This window comes from Hyperoodon ampullatus (genome assembly GCF_949752795.1).
Source record: "Hyperoodon ampullatus genome assembly, chromosome: 1".
Taxonomy (NCBI): Eukaryota; Metazoa; Chordata; class Mammalia; order Artiodactyla; family Ziphiidae; genus Hyperoodon; species Hyperoodon ampullatus.
Genome location: NC_136914.1, coordinates 63963821 through 63978068, shown reverse-complemented (window position 1 = coordinate 63978068; position 14248 = coordinate 63963821). Strand labels below are relative to the sequence as shown.

The 14248-nt window shown below is 37.3% G+C and overlaps 1 protein-coding gene across 2 annotated transcripts in view; it reads right to left on the bottom strand.

Moving 5' to 3' along the window:
* SAMD8 (sterile alpha motif domain containing 8) overlaps positions 1 to 14248 on the bottom strand; it is a gene marked incomplete at both ends in the record, with an annotated part of 52818 nt that overhangs the window by 22144 nt on the left and 16426 nt on the right. Inside the window, one exon of one of the 2 annotated variants that reach the window (XM_079709454.1) lies at positions 3483 to 4075. In XM_079709454.1, the coding sequence (XP_079565580.1) occupies positions 3483 to 4060 (578 nt within the window). Of the gene's footprint in view, positions 1 to 3482; positions 4076 to 14248 lie in introns of those variants that run through there. The other variant, XM_079709453.1, reaches the window with a different exon arrangement.

Sequence of the window (14248 nt, the reverse complement as noted above, 5' to 3'; positions counted from 1 at the left end):
CCACCCCTCTAGGTGGTCACAAACCACCTAGCTGATCTCCCTGTGCTATGCGGCTACTTCCCACTAGCTATCTATTTTACGTTTGGTAGTGTATATATATCCATGCCACTCTCTCACTTTGTCACAGCTTACCTTTCCCCCTCCCCATATCCTCAAGTCCATGCTCTAGGAGGTCTGTGTCTTTATTCCCGTCTTACCCCTAGGTTCTTCATGACTTTTTTTTTCTTAGATTCCATGTATGTGTTAGCATACGGTATTTGTTTTTCTCTTTCTGACTTACTTCACTCTGTATGACAGACTCTAGGTCCATCCACCTCACTACAAATGACTCAATTTCGTTTCTTTTTATGGCTGAGTAATATTCCATTGTATATATGTGCCACATCTTCTTTATCCACTCATCTGCTGATGGACACTTAGGTTGCTTCCATGTCCTGGCTATTGTAAATAGAGCTGCAATGAACATTTTGGTACATGACTCTTTTTGAATTATGGTTTTCTCAGGGTATATGCCCAGTAGTGGGAGTGCTGGGTTGTATGGTAGTTCTATTTGTAGTTTTTTAAGGAAACTCCATGCTGTTCTCCATAGTAGCTGTATCAATTTACATTCCCACCAACAGTGCAAGAGTGTTCCCTTTTTTCCACACCCTCTCCAGCATTCATTGTTTCTAGATTTTTTGATGATGGCCATTCTGACTGGTGTGAGATGATATCTCATTGTAGTTTTGATGTGCATTTCTCTAATGATTAGTGATGTTGAGCATTCTTTCATGTGTTTGTTGGCAATCTGTATATATCTTCTTTGGAGAGATGTCTATTTAGGTCTTCTGCCCATTTTTGGATTGGGTTGTTTTTTTGTTATTGAGCTGCATGAGCTGCTTGTAAATCTTGGAGATTAATCCTTTGTCAGTTGCTACATTTCAAAATATTTTCTCCCATTCTGAGGGTTCTCTTTTGGCCTTGTTTATGGTTTCCCTTGCTGTGCAAAAGCTTTTAAGTTTCATTAGGTCCCATTTGTTTATTTTTGCTTTTTATTTCCATTTCTCTAGGAGGTGGGTAAAAAGGATCTTGCTGTGATTTATGTCATAAAGCGTTCTGCCTATGTTTTCCTCTAAGAGTTTGATAGTGTCTGGCCTTACATTTAGGTCTTTAATCCATTTTGAGTTTATTTTTGTGTATGGTGTTAGGGAGTGTTCTAATTTCATACTTTTACATGTAGCTGTCCAGTTTTCCCAGCACCACTTATTGAAGAGGCTGTCTTTTCTCCACTGTATATTCTTGCCTCCTTTATCAAAGATAAGGTGCCCATATGTGCGTGCATTTGTCTCTGGGCTTTCTATCCTGTTCCATTGATCTATATTTCTGTTTTTGTGCCAGTATCATACTGTCTTGATTACTGTAGCTTTGTAGTATAGTCTTAAGTCAGGGAGCCTGATTCCTCCAGCTCCATTTTTCGTTCTCAAGATTGCTTTGGCTATTCAGGGTCTTTTGTGTTTCCATACAAATTGTGAAATTTTTTTGTTCTAGTTCTGTGAAAAATGCCAGTGGTAGTTTGACAGGGGTTGCACTGAATCTGTAGATTGCTTTGGGTAGTAGAGTCATTTTCACAATGTTGATTCTTCCAATCTAAGAACATGGTATATCTCTCCATCTATTTGTATCATCTTTAATTTCTTACATTAGTGTCTTATAATTTTCTGCATACAGGTCTTTTGTCTCCTTAGGTAGGTTTATTCCTAGATATTTTATTCTTTCTGTTGCAATGGTAAATGGGAGTGTTTTCTTAATTTCACTTTCAGATTTTTCATCACTAGTGTATAAAAATGCCAGAGATTTCTGTGCACTAATTTTGTATCCTGCTACTTTACCAAATTCATTGATTAGCTCTAGTAGTTTTCTGGTAGCATCTTTAGGATTCTCTATGTAGAGTATCATGTCATCTGCAAACAGTGACAGCTTTACTTCTTCTTTTCCAATTTGGATTCCTTTTCTTCTCTGATTGCTGTGGCTAGAACTTCCAAAACTATGTTGAATAAGAGTGGTGAGAGTGGGCAACCTTGTCTTTTTTTTTTTTTTTTTTTTTTGTGGTACACGGGCCTCACTGTTGTGGCCTCTCCCGTTGTGGACCACAGGCTCCAGACGCACAGGCTCAGCGGCCGTGGCTCACAGGCCCAGTTGCTCCGTGGCATGTGGGATCTTCCTGGACCGGGGCACAAACCCATGTCTCCTGCATCAGCAGGCGGACTCTCAACCACTGCGCCACCAGGGAAGCCCCAACCTTGTCTTGTTCCTGATCTTAGTGGGAATGGTTTCAGTTTTTCACCATTGAGGACGATGTTGGCTGTGGATTTGTCATATATGGCCTTTATTATGTTGAGGAAAGTTCCCTCTATGCCTACTTTCTGCAGGGTTTTTATCATAAATGGGTGTTGAATTTTGTCAAAAGCTTTCTCTGCATCTATTGAGATGATCATATGGTTTTTCTCCTTCAATTTCTTAGTATGGTGTATCACGTTGATTGATTTGCGTATATTGAAGAATCCTTGCATTCCTAGAATAAACCTCACTTAATCATGGTGTAGGATCCTTTTAATGTGCTGTTGGATTCTGTTTGCTAGTATTTTGTTGAGGATTTTTGCATCTATGTTCATCAGGGATATTGGCCTGTAGTTTTCTTTCTTTGTGACGTCTTTGTCTGGTTTTGGTATCAGGGTGATGGTGGCCTCACAGAATGAGTTTGGGAGTGTTCCTCCCTCTGCTATATTTTGGAAGAGTCTGAGAAGGATAGGTGTTAGCTCTTCTCTAAGTGTTTGATAGAATTCGCCTGTGAAGCCATCTGGTCCTGGGCTTTTGTTTGTTGGAAGATTTTTAATCACAGTTTCAATCTCAGGGGCACAACGTTTTATAAAAACAGGACAGCACTACAAACTTTCAAAAGATTTTTTAAAACCACAAATATAAAAACTAATAGTTTTGAGTTTTGTTCTATTCTTATTTTTCATATAATATACTATATTCTTTTTTATGCATTCAGTATTTATAAAAACAGAATACTATCCATGAATTAGTTTGTATTTGTGATAGTTCTAATTTATTTGATGATACATGAGACCTCCCCATATTTTTAAAAGAAGCAAAACCCTGTTCATCTTTTTTTTGAAAAAAGTAAACAAATTCCATTTATTACATATAACATTCCAGGAAACCCTTTTAAAATCTGAAGTGCCCAAGGAGCTATAGCATAGCTGTAGAAAAATAAATTAAGCAGTGGTTCTTCCTACTCATCTAGGCTTAAGGTCTAGTTTACTCTAAGGGAAAAAGGTAATTCTAAAGCATATCTTTATATAGTACCAGATAAAGCAAATGGGAAGTATATATCAACCAAAACAACAATAATAAACAACGTAATTATCATGAATATATCAATACTATTGTTAGTACAGCTATCTTCTACAAACTTGGCAACTAGAAACAAAACTTACCTGTCTAAGAATATATCCGGGAGTGGTGGATAGGTCTGCATGTCAGGCACTCGCTCGTGGACTATAACCATTATGAAAGATGTAAATCCGAACACTATAAAAACATATATACAACTCAATATGGTCTTCCAATACTCTGGGTCCAATCTTCGAATAGAATGTTTGTTTTTACCATTCACATACTGGTATTGATCAGAATTCAAATCAGTTATGGGTCCGTCACAGTCGTGTGAAGGTTCCCCATTACAGAGCCACTCTGCACTCTGAAGAGCACTGATGAAAGGGCTCATGGAACTCATGGGACTGTCACTGTTGTATCCCATCTCTTCTAAAACATCAATATGTATTTTCTGCAATTTTCGGACTGACAGCATTAACCTTTTAATGTCCCCTAAGACTTTGATTTCCAGAGGAGGAGACCGGAGATCATATTCAGTCAGCGTTAGCAATGTGATTCCATCAAGTCGGTGCTTATTGCATAAAATGTCCACATACTCAAAAAAGCCTTCATCCTTCAGCCAAACAGCTACATGCTTGGTAGTCCAGCGGCGAATGCAGAGCTGATTAGGAAAAGCCATTTCCTCTTCCACTGCCTGTCAAGGGAAAACAGGAAAATAAAACAAAAATTTCAGGGTGTCCTAACAACTCCTTTGAAGACAAAATACACGTAAACACATCAGAAACAGTAATTCATCTACACTGCCCTATTGGCTTCCAGACAAGGGTAAAAGAGACAAAAATTATTCATTAACGAGTAGTTTTCAACAGATTAACATTCTAATTATTATATGCATATAACCCCAATAGCAGAAGGAAAGCTAATGACCGAACATTTTTACAAAATGTTTTTTTGGTAATATTTTACAAATGGCTTTTCCACACCACAGCAAGCCATAACTTAATTACAAAAAGCCTACTGGTGAGAACAATTGAGAAAAATAACTCAACACTTTTCATAAAATGAGATATATAGAAAGATTTGTTATATGTAAAAATAAATCAAATTTCAGAAATCTTCATGTTCATGGAATAAGTATTCCCCCCACCCCGCCTCCAAAAACAACCACAACCCCACAAAGGCAGATAGATAACTAATTGCAGGAAACCCCTTAGATTAAGCATATTTCTATCTACTATACAAATAATTTCTACAACAGATATAAAGCCTTTACTAGATATAAGTATCTATAAATATCTTAACAGCTCATTTCTTTCTATACCTTGAATATTCCATTACAGAACTGAAAAAGGAAGTTTCTTCTTAAACTATCATTGAGATTTAGTGATAAAACATTTCAATGTACCATAAATTTGAGGGGCCATATTTTATACTGCAATTATAGTATTTCCTTTTTTTTTAATTTTAATTTTTGCCCTCACCACGTGGTTTGCGGGATCTTAGTTCCTTGACCAGGGATTGAACCCGGGACCTCAGCAGTGAAAGCACGGAGTCCTAACCACTGGACCCCTGGGAAATTCCCTATACTGCAATTATAAAAGGCCAATAATGTACTGTTTCAAAAAGTACTAATAATTTTTACTACTTTGATCCCACACAGTTCTGTTTATATTATTTTTCCATTTTAAAATGTTCAGTAGCTTGGGCCTATATCAGGTTTATAAACTTTATCAGATATACAGGAGACAAAGGCCTACATGGAGAAAAAACCTAGTTCCCTAAAGTACTTTCTCAACTACTAAAGCCTGTGGGCTTTCTGACATTTTCCAGATCTCTGAAGACCATATTTCCTTCTGAGATGATTTTTAAAAAACACAGTAAGGGGACTTCCCTGGTAGCACAGTGGATAGGACTCTGCGCTCCCAATGCAGGGGGTCCGGATTTGATCCCTAGTCAGAGAACTAGATCCCACATACATGACACAACTAAGGAGCCGCAACTAAGACCCGGTGCAACCAAAATAAATAAATAAATATTATATTTTTTTTAAAAAAACCCACAGTAGGTAAACTTTAAAGCATTAAAAAAGAAGAAGAAGGAGAAAGAATGATACAAAAACACCTATGTGCCCACTACCCAGCTTGAAAGAAAAAAAAAAAAAAAACCAAACAGTTCCAATACATATGTTCTGTTTCTTAATCTGGGTATTAGTTATACAGGTGAAAATTCATCAATCTGTATACATATGATCTACACTTTACATATGTTGAACTTGATTTTCAAAGTTTGCTTTAAAAGCAAAACAAAACATCAATACAAGTGAATGTCCTTCCCTGATAGCAACCCCTTCCTCTCCTCTCAGATGTAGTAATTCCTAATTTTAGTGCTTATCATTCCCTTACAACATGCATTTTTTGGCTATGAAAAACTTTCTATGCTTCCTTATGCTAAGGAAAGTAAAAAGCTGCTACTTCTGCATTCTTCTATCCACACAAACTCTTGCCACGAATACTTATACTCATCTGAAAAAGGCAGATACTCAACTACCTAAGTACCTCTTATACCATCAAAAGTATTCAGCCAACAAGAAACATGCCCATTAAATATGTTTCTTAATTACTAAAAAGCAATCCTAGTTTTTGGAAACCTTAAATCACAGTGTTTCAAAACAGAGCTTTTAATAGTATTAATCCACAATAGCTTTTCAGTCTTAAAAAATTAACAGTACATGCATCTGTAAGGACATGTTTTATATACTGCAGAGCTACAAAAAATCATACTCAACTTTTAAATTTTTACCTACAGTATATCAGTGTCATCCCAAAGGCCAAGGAATTATGATTTATTCACTTTCAACTCATGGAATTTATACACATTGATATATATAATTTTATATCATGTATTACATATATATAGTTCCATTTTAAATGATTTTGCTATGTTTTAGTCTATATAGATAGCCAGATGGCTTCATCCTACACACTACATACATATCTCTTCCCCAAGGTATTCTCTGAATAAATTATTTCATCCCTGAATATCCAACAAACACATGCTACAAACTCTGCAACAATTACGATGTAATAAGTATGAGAAGCTCTTCTCATACAAAATAAGGCCAGATTCCTTCTGTCATTTTACTTCTGTTCTGCTACCTTTCTCCTTTTTCTAACAGCTTACCACCAACGGGCTCCAAGTCACCCCCATCCTTTTAGCCTTATTCTTCAGTAGTTTCATCTCACACACTGCTCAAAATGATCTCTTTCATGGTTATTTTTTTTTCTGTCTTATAGCACCTTCAATCTGGCTAACAATCTGTTCTTTACACCCTCAATCTGTCTAACAAACAGGCTTTGATGCTGGCGTTTTAGCTGCTAGAAAATATGAGTTATCATACAAGAAAGCCTCCTGGAAGTCTTTGAGCCTGCTGTGGCAATGCCCTAAAAGCATGACACACTGCACTGTTGTGCTTCATCAGGTCAGGGCACACCCGTTAATTGTATGCTACTACATACAGTCAGAGGCCCATATTTAGATAACACTATGAAAACCTGCATTAAAGAGGTATATTAACAGATGATAAAAGGCTTCAAGGCAATTTAATATTTACATTGTACCACAGGAACTACAGGGGACAGGAGACTTTTAACGAAGAATATGACAGCTATAAGTTTCATACAAATATACATAATGAAGAAATTTAGGTAAGTAAATGTTTCAGAATACTTTCAGCTTTAACCAATAATTAATATGAATCAACTATCAGTTAAAGGGACTTCTGCTTCTGACCAAGATGCAATAAGAGAAACCAAATTTACTTTTCCACCTGAAACAGCCAGAAAATAGATAAAATATATGGGGAGAAAACCAGTTTCAAGACAGTGGGCACCAGAAAACAAAGGAGATCCTTGAGAGTAGGAAACAAGGTGAGCCCTACTGCCCCAGCCATGAGTGGTACAGGATATAAACTGGGTGAGGCCCAGCAGGCTTAGTGAGTTGAAATGGAACGGAGAATCTAGGGAAATCAAGGTGGCTAGTGTACCTGGGATAGAATACTAGAGAGGAGAAAGATACACAAAGAACTTGTTATGGACTGAATGTTTATATTCCCCCCAAATTCATATGTTGAAATTCTATGCCCCAATAGGATAGTATTAGGAGGTGATTAGGTCATGAAGGCAGAACCCTCGTGAATGGAATTAATGCCTTTGTAAGAGACACCCCAGAGAGTTCTCTCTTCCCTCTGTCATGTAAAGACACAACTAGAAGATGACCATCTATGAACTAGAAGCAGGTCCTCACAGACACCAAAGCTGCTGGCACTCTGATCTTGGACTCCTCAGCCTCCAGAACTGTGAGAAATAGATTTGTTGTTTAAGCCGCCCAGCCTATGGTATTTTTGTTATAACAGCCCAAGCAGACTAAGACGGAACTCCAGAGATTTGCAAAGGATCTCCCTTGAATAGGCAGCTGAATGCTGATCAGCACATATATGTGAGGAAGCCAAACAAGACTGAAAAAAGAACCACCCAGAAAGATTAGAGGCAATAACACCCAGTATTCACACAAGACCACTAAAAGTGCCTACTATAAACAACCAGACTGGAAAAAAATGAAAAATCTCATGATTCATGGGGCACTGGGTAGAGTACACAATAAGATCTTTCCATAGTAGTAAGGCAAAATTAACCCTAAAAACAGTAGTTCTCAACTGAGGGCAATTTGCCCCCCCCAAAATATTTGGCAATTTCTGGAGACATTTTTGGTTGTTGCAACTAGGGGATCATCTAAAGACTAGAGGCTACGGATGCTGTTAAACACTCTACAATGCACAGGACAGCCCCTCACAACAAAGAATTATCTGACCCAAAGTGTTATAGTGCTGATATTGAGAAATCCTGCCCTAAACCTAGACATGTCTCTGGTCCAGCCAAACAAATCTTAAAAGCAGAACCAAAAGGATCAAACTGTTTTTAAGTAATTTAACTACATCCCACAACAAAGCGGAAGAATATTAATAGGAATAAGTATTCAGCACCCAACAGATAAAGTCACAATGTCTGGCAACCAACCAAAGATTACCAGGCATGCAAAGAAGTAGAAAAATTCATCTATAATGAGTAGAAAATCAACTGAAATTGACCCAGAACTAACATAGATAATAAAATTATCAGACAAGGAAATTAACATAGTTATGATAACTGTATTACATATGTTCAAAGAGTTAAATAGAGATATAGACACATAAAAAAGATCCAACTCAAACTTCTAGAGATGAAATTACAAGATATGTAATAAAAAAAACACACTGGATGGGATTAACAGCTGATCAGATATTGCATAAGTTTAGTAAACTTGGAGACATAATAGGAATTATTCAAAATGAAACACAGGAAAAACAGAATTTTTTAAAATGAAGAGAATATTATTCAGCCTTTAAAAGGAATCTTGAAGACATTGTGCTAAGTGAAATAAGCCAGACACAAAAGGACAAATATTGTATGATTCACTTGGATGAGGCAGTCAAATTCATAGAGACAGAAAGTAGATGTTGGTTTCCAGGGGCTGTGCAGTAGGAGACAAATACCCATTATTGTTTAATGGGTACAAAGTTTCCATCTGGGATAATGAAACAGTTCTGGAAATGGATGGTGGTGATGGTTGCACAACAATGTAAATGTACTTAATGCCACTAAACTGTGCACTTAAAAATGGTTAAAATATAAGTTTGTTATGTATATTTTACCATGATTAAAAAAAAATGAAGGGCTTCCCTGGTGGCGCAGTGGTTGAGAGTCCGCCTGCCGATGCAGGGGACACGGGTTCGTGCCCCGGTCTGGGAAGATCCCACATGCCGCGGAGCGGCTGGGCCCGTGAGCCATGGCCACTGAGCCTGCGCGTCCGGAGCCTGTGCTCCGCAAGGGGAGAGGCCACAGCAGTGAGAGGCCCACCTACAGCAAAAAAAAAAAAAAAAAAAAAAAAAAAAAAAAAATGAAAATGAAAAGAATATCAGTGAGAGGTGGGACAACTTCAAACATCTTAATAGATGCATAATTGTAGTCCCCAAACAACAAGAGAGAGAGGAGAGGACAGAAAAAAATATCTGAAGTAACAATGGCTAACATTTTTCAAAATTTGATAAAAACTATAAACACAAATCAAAAAGCTCAATAAACTCCAAACATTAGAACCACACAAAAAACTATACCACACCAGGCCTTCCCTGGCGGCGCAGTGGTTAAGAATCCTCTTGCCAATGCAGGGGATATGGGTTCGAGCCCTGGTCCGGGAAGGTCCCACATGCCGCGGAGCAACTGGGCCCGTGCACCACAACTATTGAGACTGCGCTCTACAGCCCATGAGCTATAACTACTGAGTCCACGAGCCGCGACTGCTGAAACCCACACGCTTAGAGCCCGTGCTCTGCAACAAGAGAAGCCACCACAGTGAAAAGCACGTGGACCACAACAAAGAGTGGCCCCCGCTCCCACAGCTAGAGAGGGCCCGCGCACAGCAACAAAGACCCAACGCAGCCGAAAATAAATAAAAAACAAACAAACAAACAAAAACAACTATACCACACCATATCATAATCAAATTACTCAAAAATCAATGACAATGAGAAAATCTTAAAAGTAAAAAGAGAGGATACACACATTATACACATAGGAACAAAGATAAGAATGATAGCAGATTCCTCACTGGAAACGTTGCAAGCTAGAAGACAGTGAAACAATGTCTTTAAAACACTGAAAGAAAAAAAATGATCAACCTATAATTCTATGACCGGTAAAATGTCGATCAAAAACAAAGGTAAAACAAATACTTTTTCAGACACACAAAAGCTGAATAATTTCATCTCGAGCAGACCTGAGCTACCAGAAATGTGAAAAGGAAGTCCTTCAGGCAGAACAAAAATGCCATCATTTGAAAATATGAATACCAGAAATGGTAGATATATGGGTAAATATGTAAGTAAAATATGTCAACAATAGCACAAAAGTTGGGAGAAATGGACTACTAAAATAAAACTCTTCCAGAAGAGGAGGGAATATTTCTGAATTCATTCCACGAGGCCAGTAGTACCCTGATACCAAAACCAGACAAAGACATTACAAGAAAATAAAACTACAGCCTGATAGCCCTTACGAACATGAAAGCAAAAAATTTAAACATATCTTAGCAAATCAAATCCAACAATATTTTAAAAGGATAATACAACATAACCAAGTGATGTTTATCTCAGGAGTGCAAAGTTAGTTTAACACTTGAAAATAAAAATAATTCACCATAGGCTAAAACAGGGAAACCACACAATAACTCAAAAGACACAAAAAAGCATTTGGCAAAATCCAATATTCATTCCCGATGAAAAACTCTCAGCAAATGAGAAATAAAGAGAAACTTCATCAAGTTGATAAAGGACATCTTTGAAAAACCTATGGTTAACATCATACTTAATGATGAAAGGCTAAAGGCTTTCCCCTTAATATCAGGAACAAGGCAAGACTGTCTACTCCCACCATTTCGGTAAAACACTGAGCAATCTAGCCAGTAGAATAAGGCAAGAAGAAGAAATAAAGGGCATACGATTGGAAAGGAAGGAACAAAACTGTATTTGCAGACAATATGATAATCTATGTAGAAAATTCAATGGAATCTACACATACACACAAACACAAGTTACTAGAACTAATCATTTAGTTTAGCAAGATTGCTTAATATCAACATACAAAAATCAATTGTATTTCTATATACTAGAAATAAACAATAAAAAAATTGAAATTTACAAAATAATACCATTTACAATAGCACCAAAAAATATAAAATGCCCAAGGATAAATCTGACCAAACATGGGAAAGATCTGTACACTAACTATAAAACATTGCTAAGAGAAATTAAAGATCTAAATAAATAGTGACATGGGTGGGTCAAAATATTCAAATTTTTAAGAAAATAAAAATGCTGTGAAATAAAATTCATATTTTATGTCCAGACAAGGAGAATTCAAACATAAAATTTTTTTCTCTGCCCTTTGGCCTCCTCTCTCCCCACTACTGAGAACTGTGTATCTGTATTACGCATCAACCAAACCTCCCCCGTTGGCAATAATTACCTGCTCAGCCATAAAGAGCAACATTCTCCTAGTACCAGCAAGACAACTCCTTAAAAGATAACATTCCTTCTTGGGACTTCCCTGGTGGCGCAGTTGTTTAAGAATCCACCTTTGAACTTGGTAAATTGAATCATCCTTGTCCCCTCTCTTTCTCTTATCCAACAATCAGCCTATCAAAAATATATCCAGGGGCTTCCCTGGTGGCGCAGTGGTTGAGAATCTGCCTGCTAATGCAGGGGACATGGGTTCGAGCCCTGGTCTGGGAGGATCCCACATGCTGCGGAGCAGCTGGGCCCGTGACCACAACTACTGAGCCTGCACGTCTGGAGCCTGCGCTCCGCAACAAGAGAGGCCGCAACAGTGAGAGGCCCGCGCACCGCGATGAAGAGTGGCCCCTACTTGCCACAACTAGAGAAAGCCCTCGCACAGAAACGAAGACTCGGCACAGTCAAAAATAAATAAATCAATTAATAAACTCCTACCCCCAACATCTAAAAATATATATATATATATATATATATCTCCAGGACTTCCCTGGTGGTGCAGTGGTTAAGAATCTGCCTGCTAATGCAGGGGACACGGGTTTGAGCCCTGGTCCGGGAAGATCTCACATGCCGCGGAGCAACTAAGCCAGTGCTGAGCCTGCGCTCTAGAGCCCGCGAGCCACAACTACTGAGCCCATGTGCCACAACTACTGAAGCCCATGCGCCTAGAGCCCGTGCTCTGCAACAAAAGAAGCCACTGCAATGAGAAGCCCACGCATTGCAACGAAGACGAGCCCCGCCACAACTAAAGAAAGCCCGCGTGCAGCAATGAAGACCCAATGCAGCCATAAATAAATAAATAAATAAATAAATAAATGTATAAAAAAAAGAAAGATAACATTCCTTCTTGATCTTGTAAGGGGCCACACGACTTTTAGATCCAGAGTGTGTAACTGTCAATAAAACATCATTTAATGTACAGCCCTCTGTCTCAAAAAAACTTATCTAACTATGCCTACACTTCTTATTGGTGGAACAACTCTGAGAGCTTTCTGATGTGCTGTTCTTGGGTTACAGTGCTCAATTTGGCTCAGATAAAATTTTCCGTTTCTTTCTTAGATCGACTGGTTAATTTTTCATTGACATCCGTCAATTCTTTCAAAATTTGATCTATATATTTATGGAATCCCAATCAAAATCCCAACAGACTTTTTTATAGATACTGATAAACTTATTTCAGTAGTTGATATGGAAATGCAAAGGACACAGAACAACCAAAACAACCTTGAAAAAGAATAGGATTAGATAGCTAATTACAAGACTTACTATATACAGTGCTTGTTTTCTACTGCTGTGTAACAAATTACTGTAAATTTAGTGGCCAATGGCATTCAGGGCCTCCTCCTATTCAGAAAACCAGCAGCTTTTTCTTTGTTGAATGCCCCTTGTACTTAGAATCTCTTTCTCCAGGAAAAGCCCAGTCCTTTGCTCACTGATTAGGTCAGGTCCACTAAGATAATTTCCCTTTCTTAGTCAACTGTGCCATATAACATAATCAGAGTGATAATCAGACTCACAGGTCCTTCCCACTATACAAAGGTCACTGGAGGTCATTTTAGAATTCTATCATACTACCCTAATTAAGACAAAGTAGTACTGGCATAAAGATAAACAAATCAATGGAACAGAATACAGAATCCAGAAATAGACCTACGTACATATGGATATCTGATTTTCTACAGAAGTGCAAAGGCAATTCAGTGGAGAAAGGATAGCCTTTCCATCAAATCGTATTAGAACAAGTGAATATCCATATGCAAAAAAAAAATTAATCCATACCTCTCACCACATATAAAAAATTAACTTGAAATGGATCACAGGCCTAATGTAAAATCTAAAACTAGAAAACTTCTAAAAGAAAACACAGGAGAAAAAAAAAAAAAAGGAAAACACAGGAGAAAATCTTTCTGACCTTAGGTTAGGTAAAGATTTCTTAGATATGACAACAAAAGCAAAATCCATAAAAGAACAAGTTGATAAACTGGACTTCATTTGCCTAGGTAGGTGACTGAAGGACTTTTATAGTTTGTAGTCTACAAATTTCTGCATTGTTTGGATCTTTTAAAGTAATGCACTTCTACAATAAAAAGACAGAAAAATATATAGAAGCGATACATATTTGTTGAAGAACATTTAAAATATAATTTCAAAATTACCCCCCAGAGAACTAATGCTTGTAATTTTTTATTTATCCTTCATCCACAGAATTTTCTATAGAGAAAATTTCTATAGGGAAATCATACCATTGGTAATTCTGTATCATTTTTACTTAACATTATTGCATGAGTCCTGTCTAATGTTATCAAACTATCCTTTGAAAAGGATATTCCATTGTATGGCTATACAATAATTTGTCCATTTCCCCACTGTCAGCAACTGTTCACAATTTTATTACTATTACAAATAGTACTGCAGTGCCTTGGGTTAGATTTATAGAAGTAGAATAATAGAATAAAAAAATCTGACATATTATTTAGACACTCACTCCTAGCTACGTCATTAAAGTTTGATCCACAACAAAAAGCACTGCATGCAAAGCATGGTACTTGTCCAAAATGTTAACTGCTACGTAAAGGAAACATTTCAATTTGAGATAAAATTTAAAAGAAGTTTATTCTGAAATCATGAGCAATTACGAAATTAGTTATCAAAGGTCAATATGTTATTATCAAGGCACTGAGAGAATAGTCCACTCATGCAGAATCT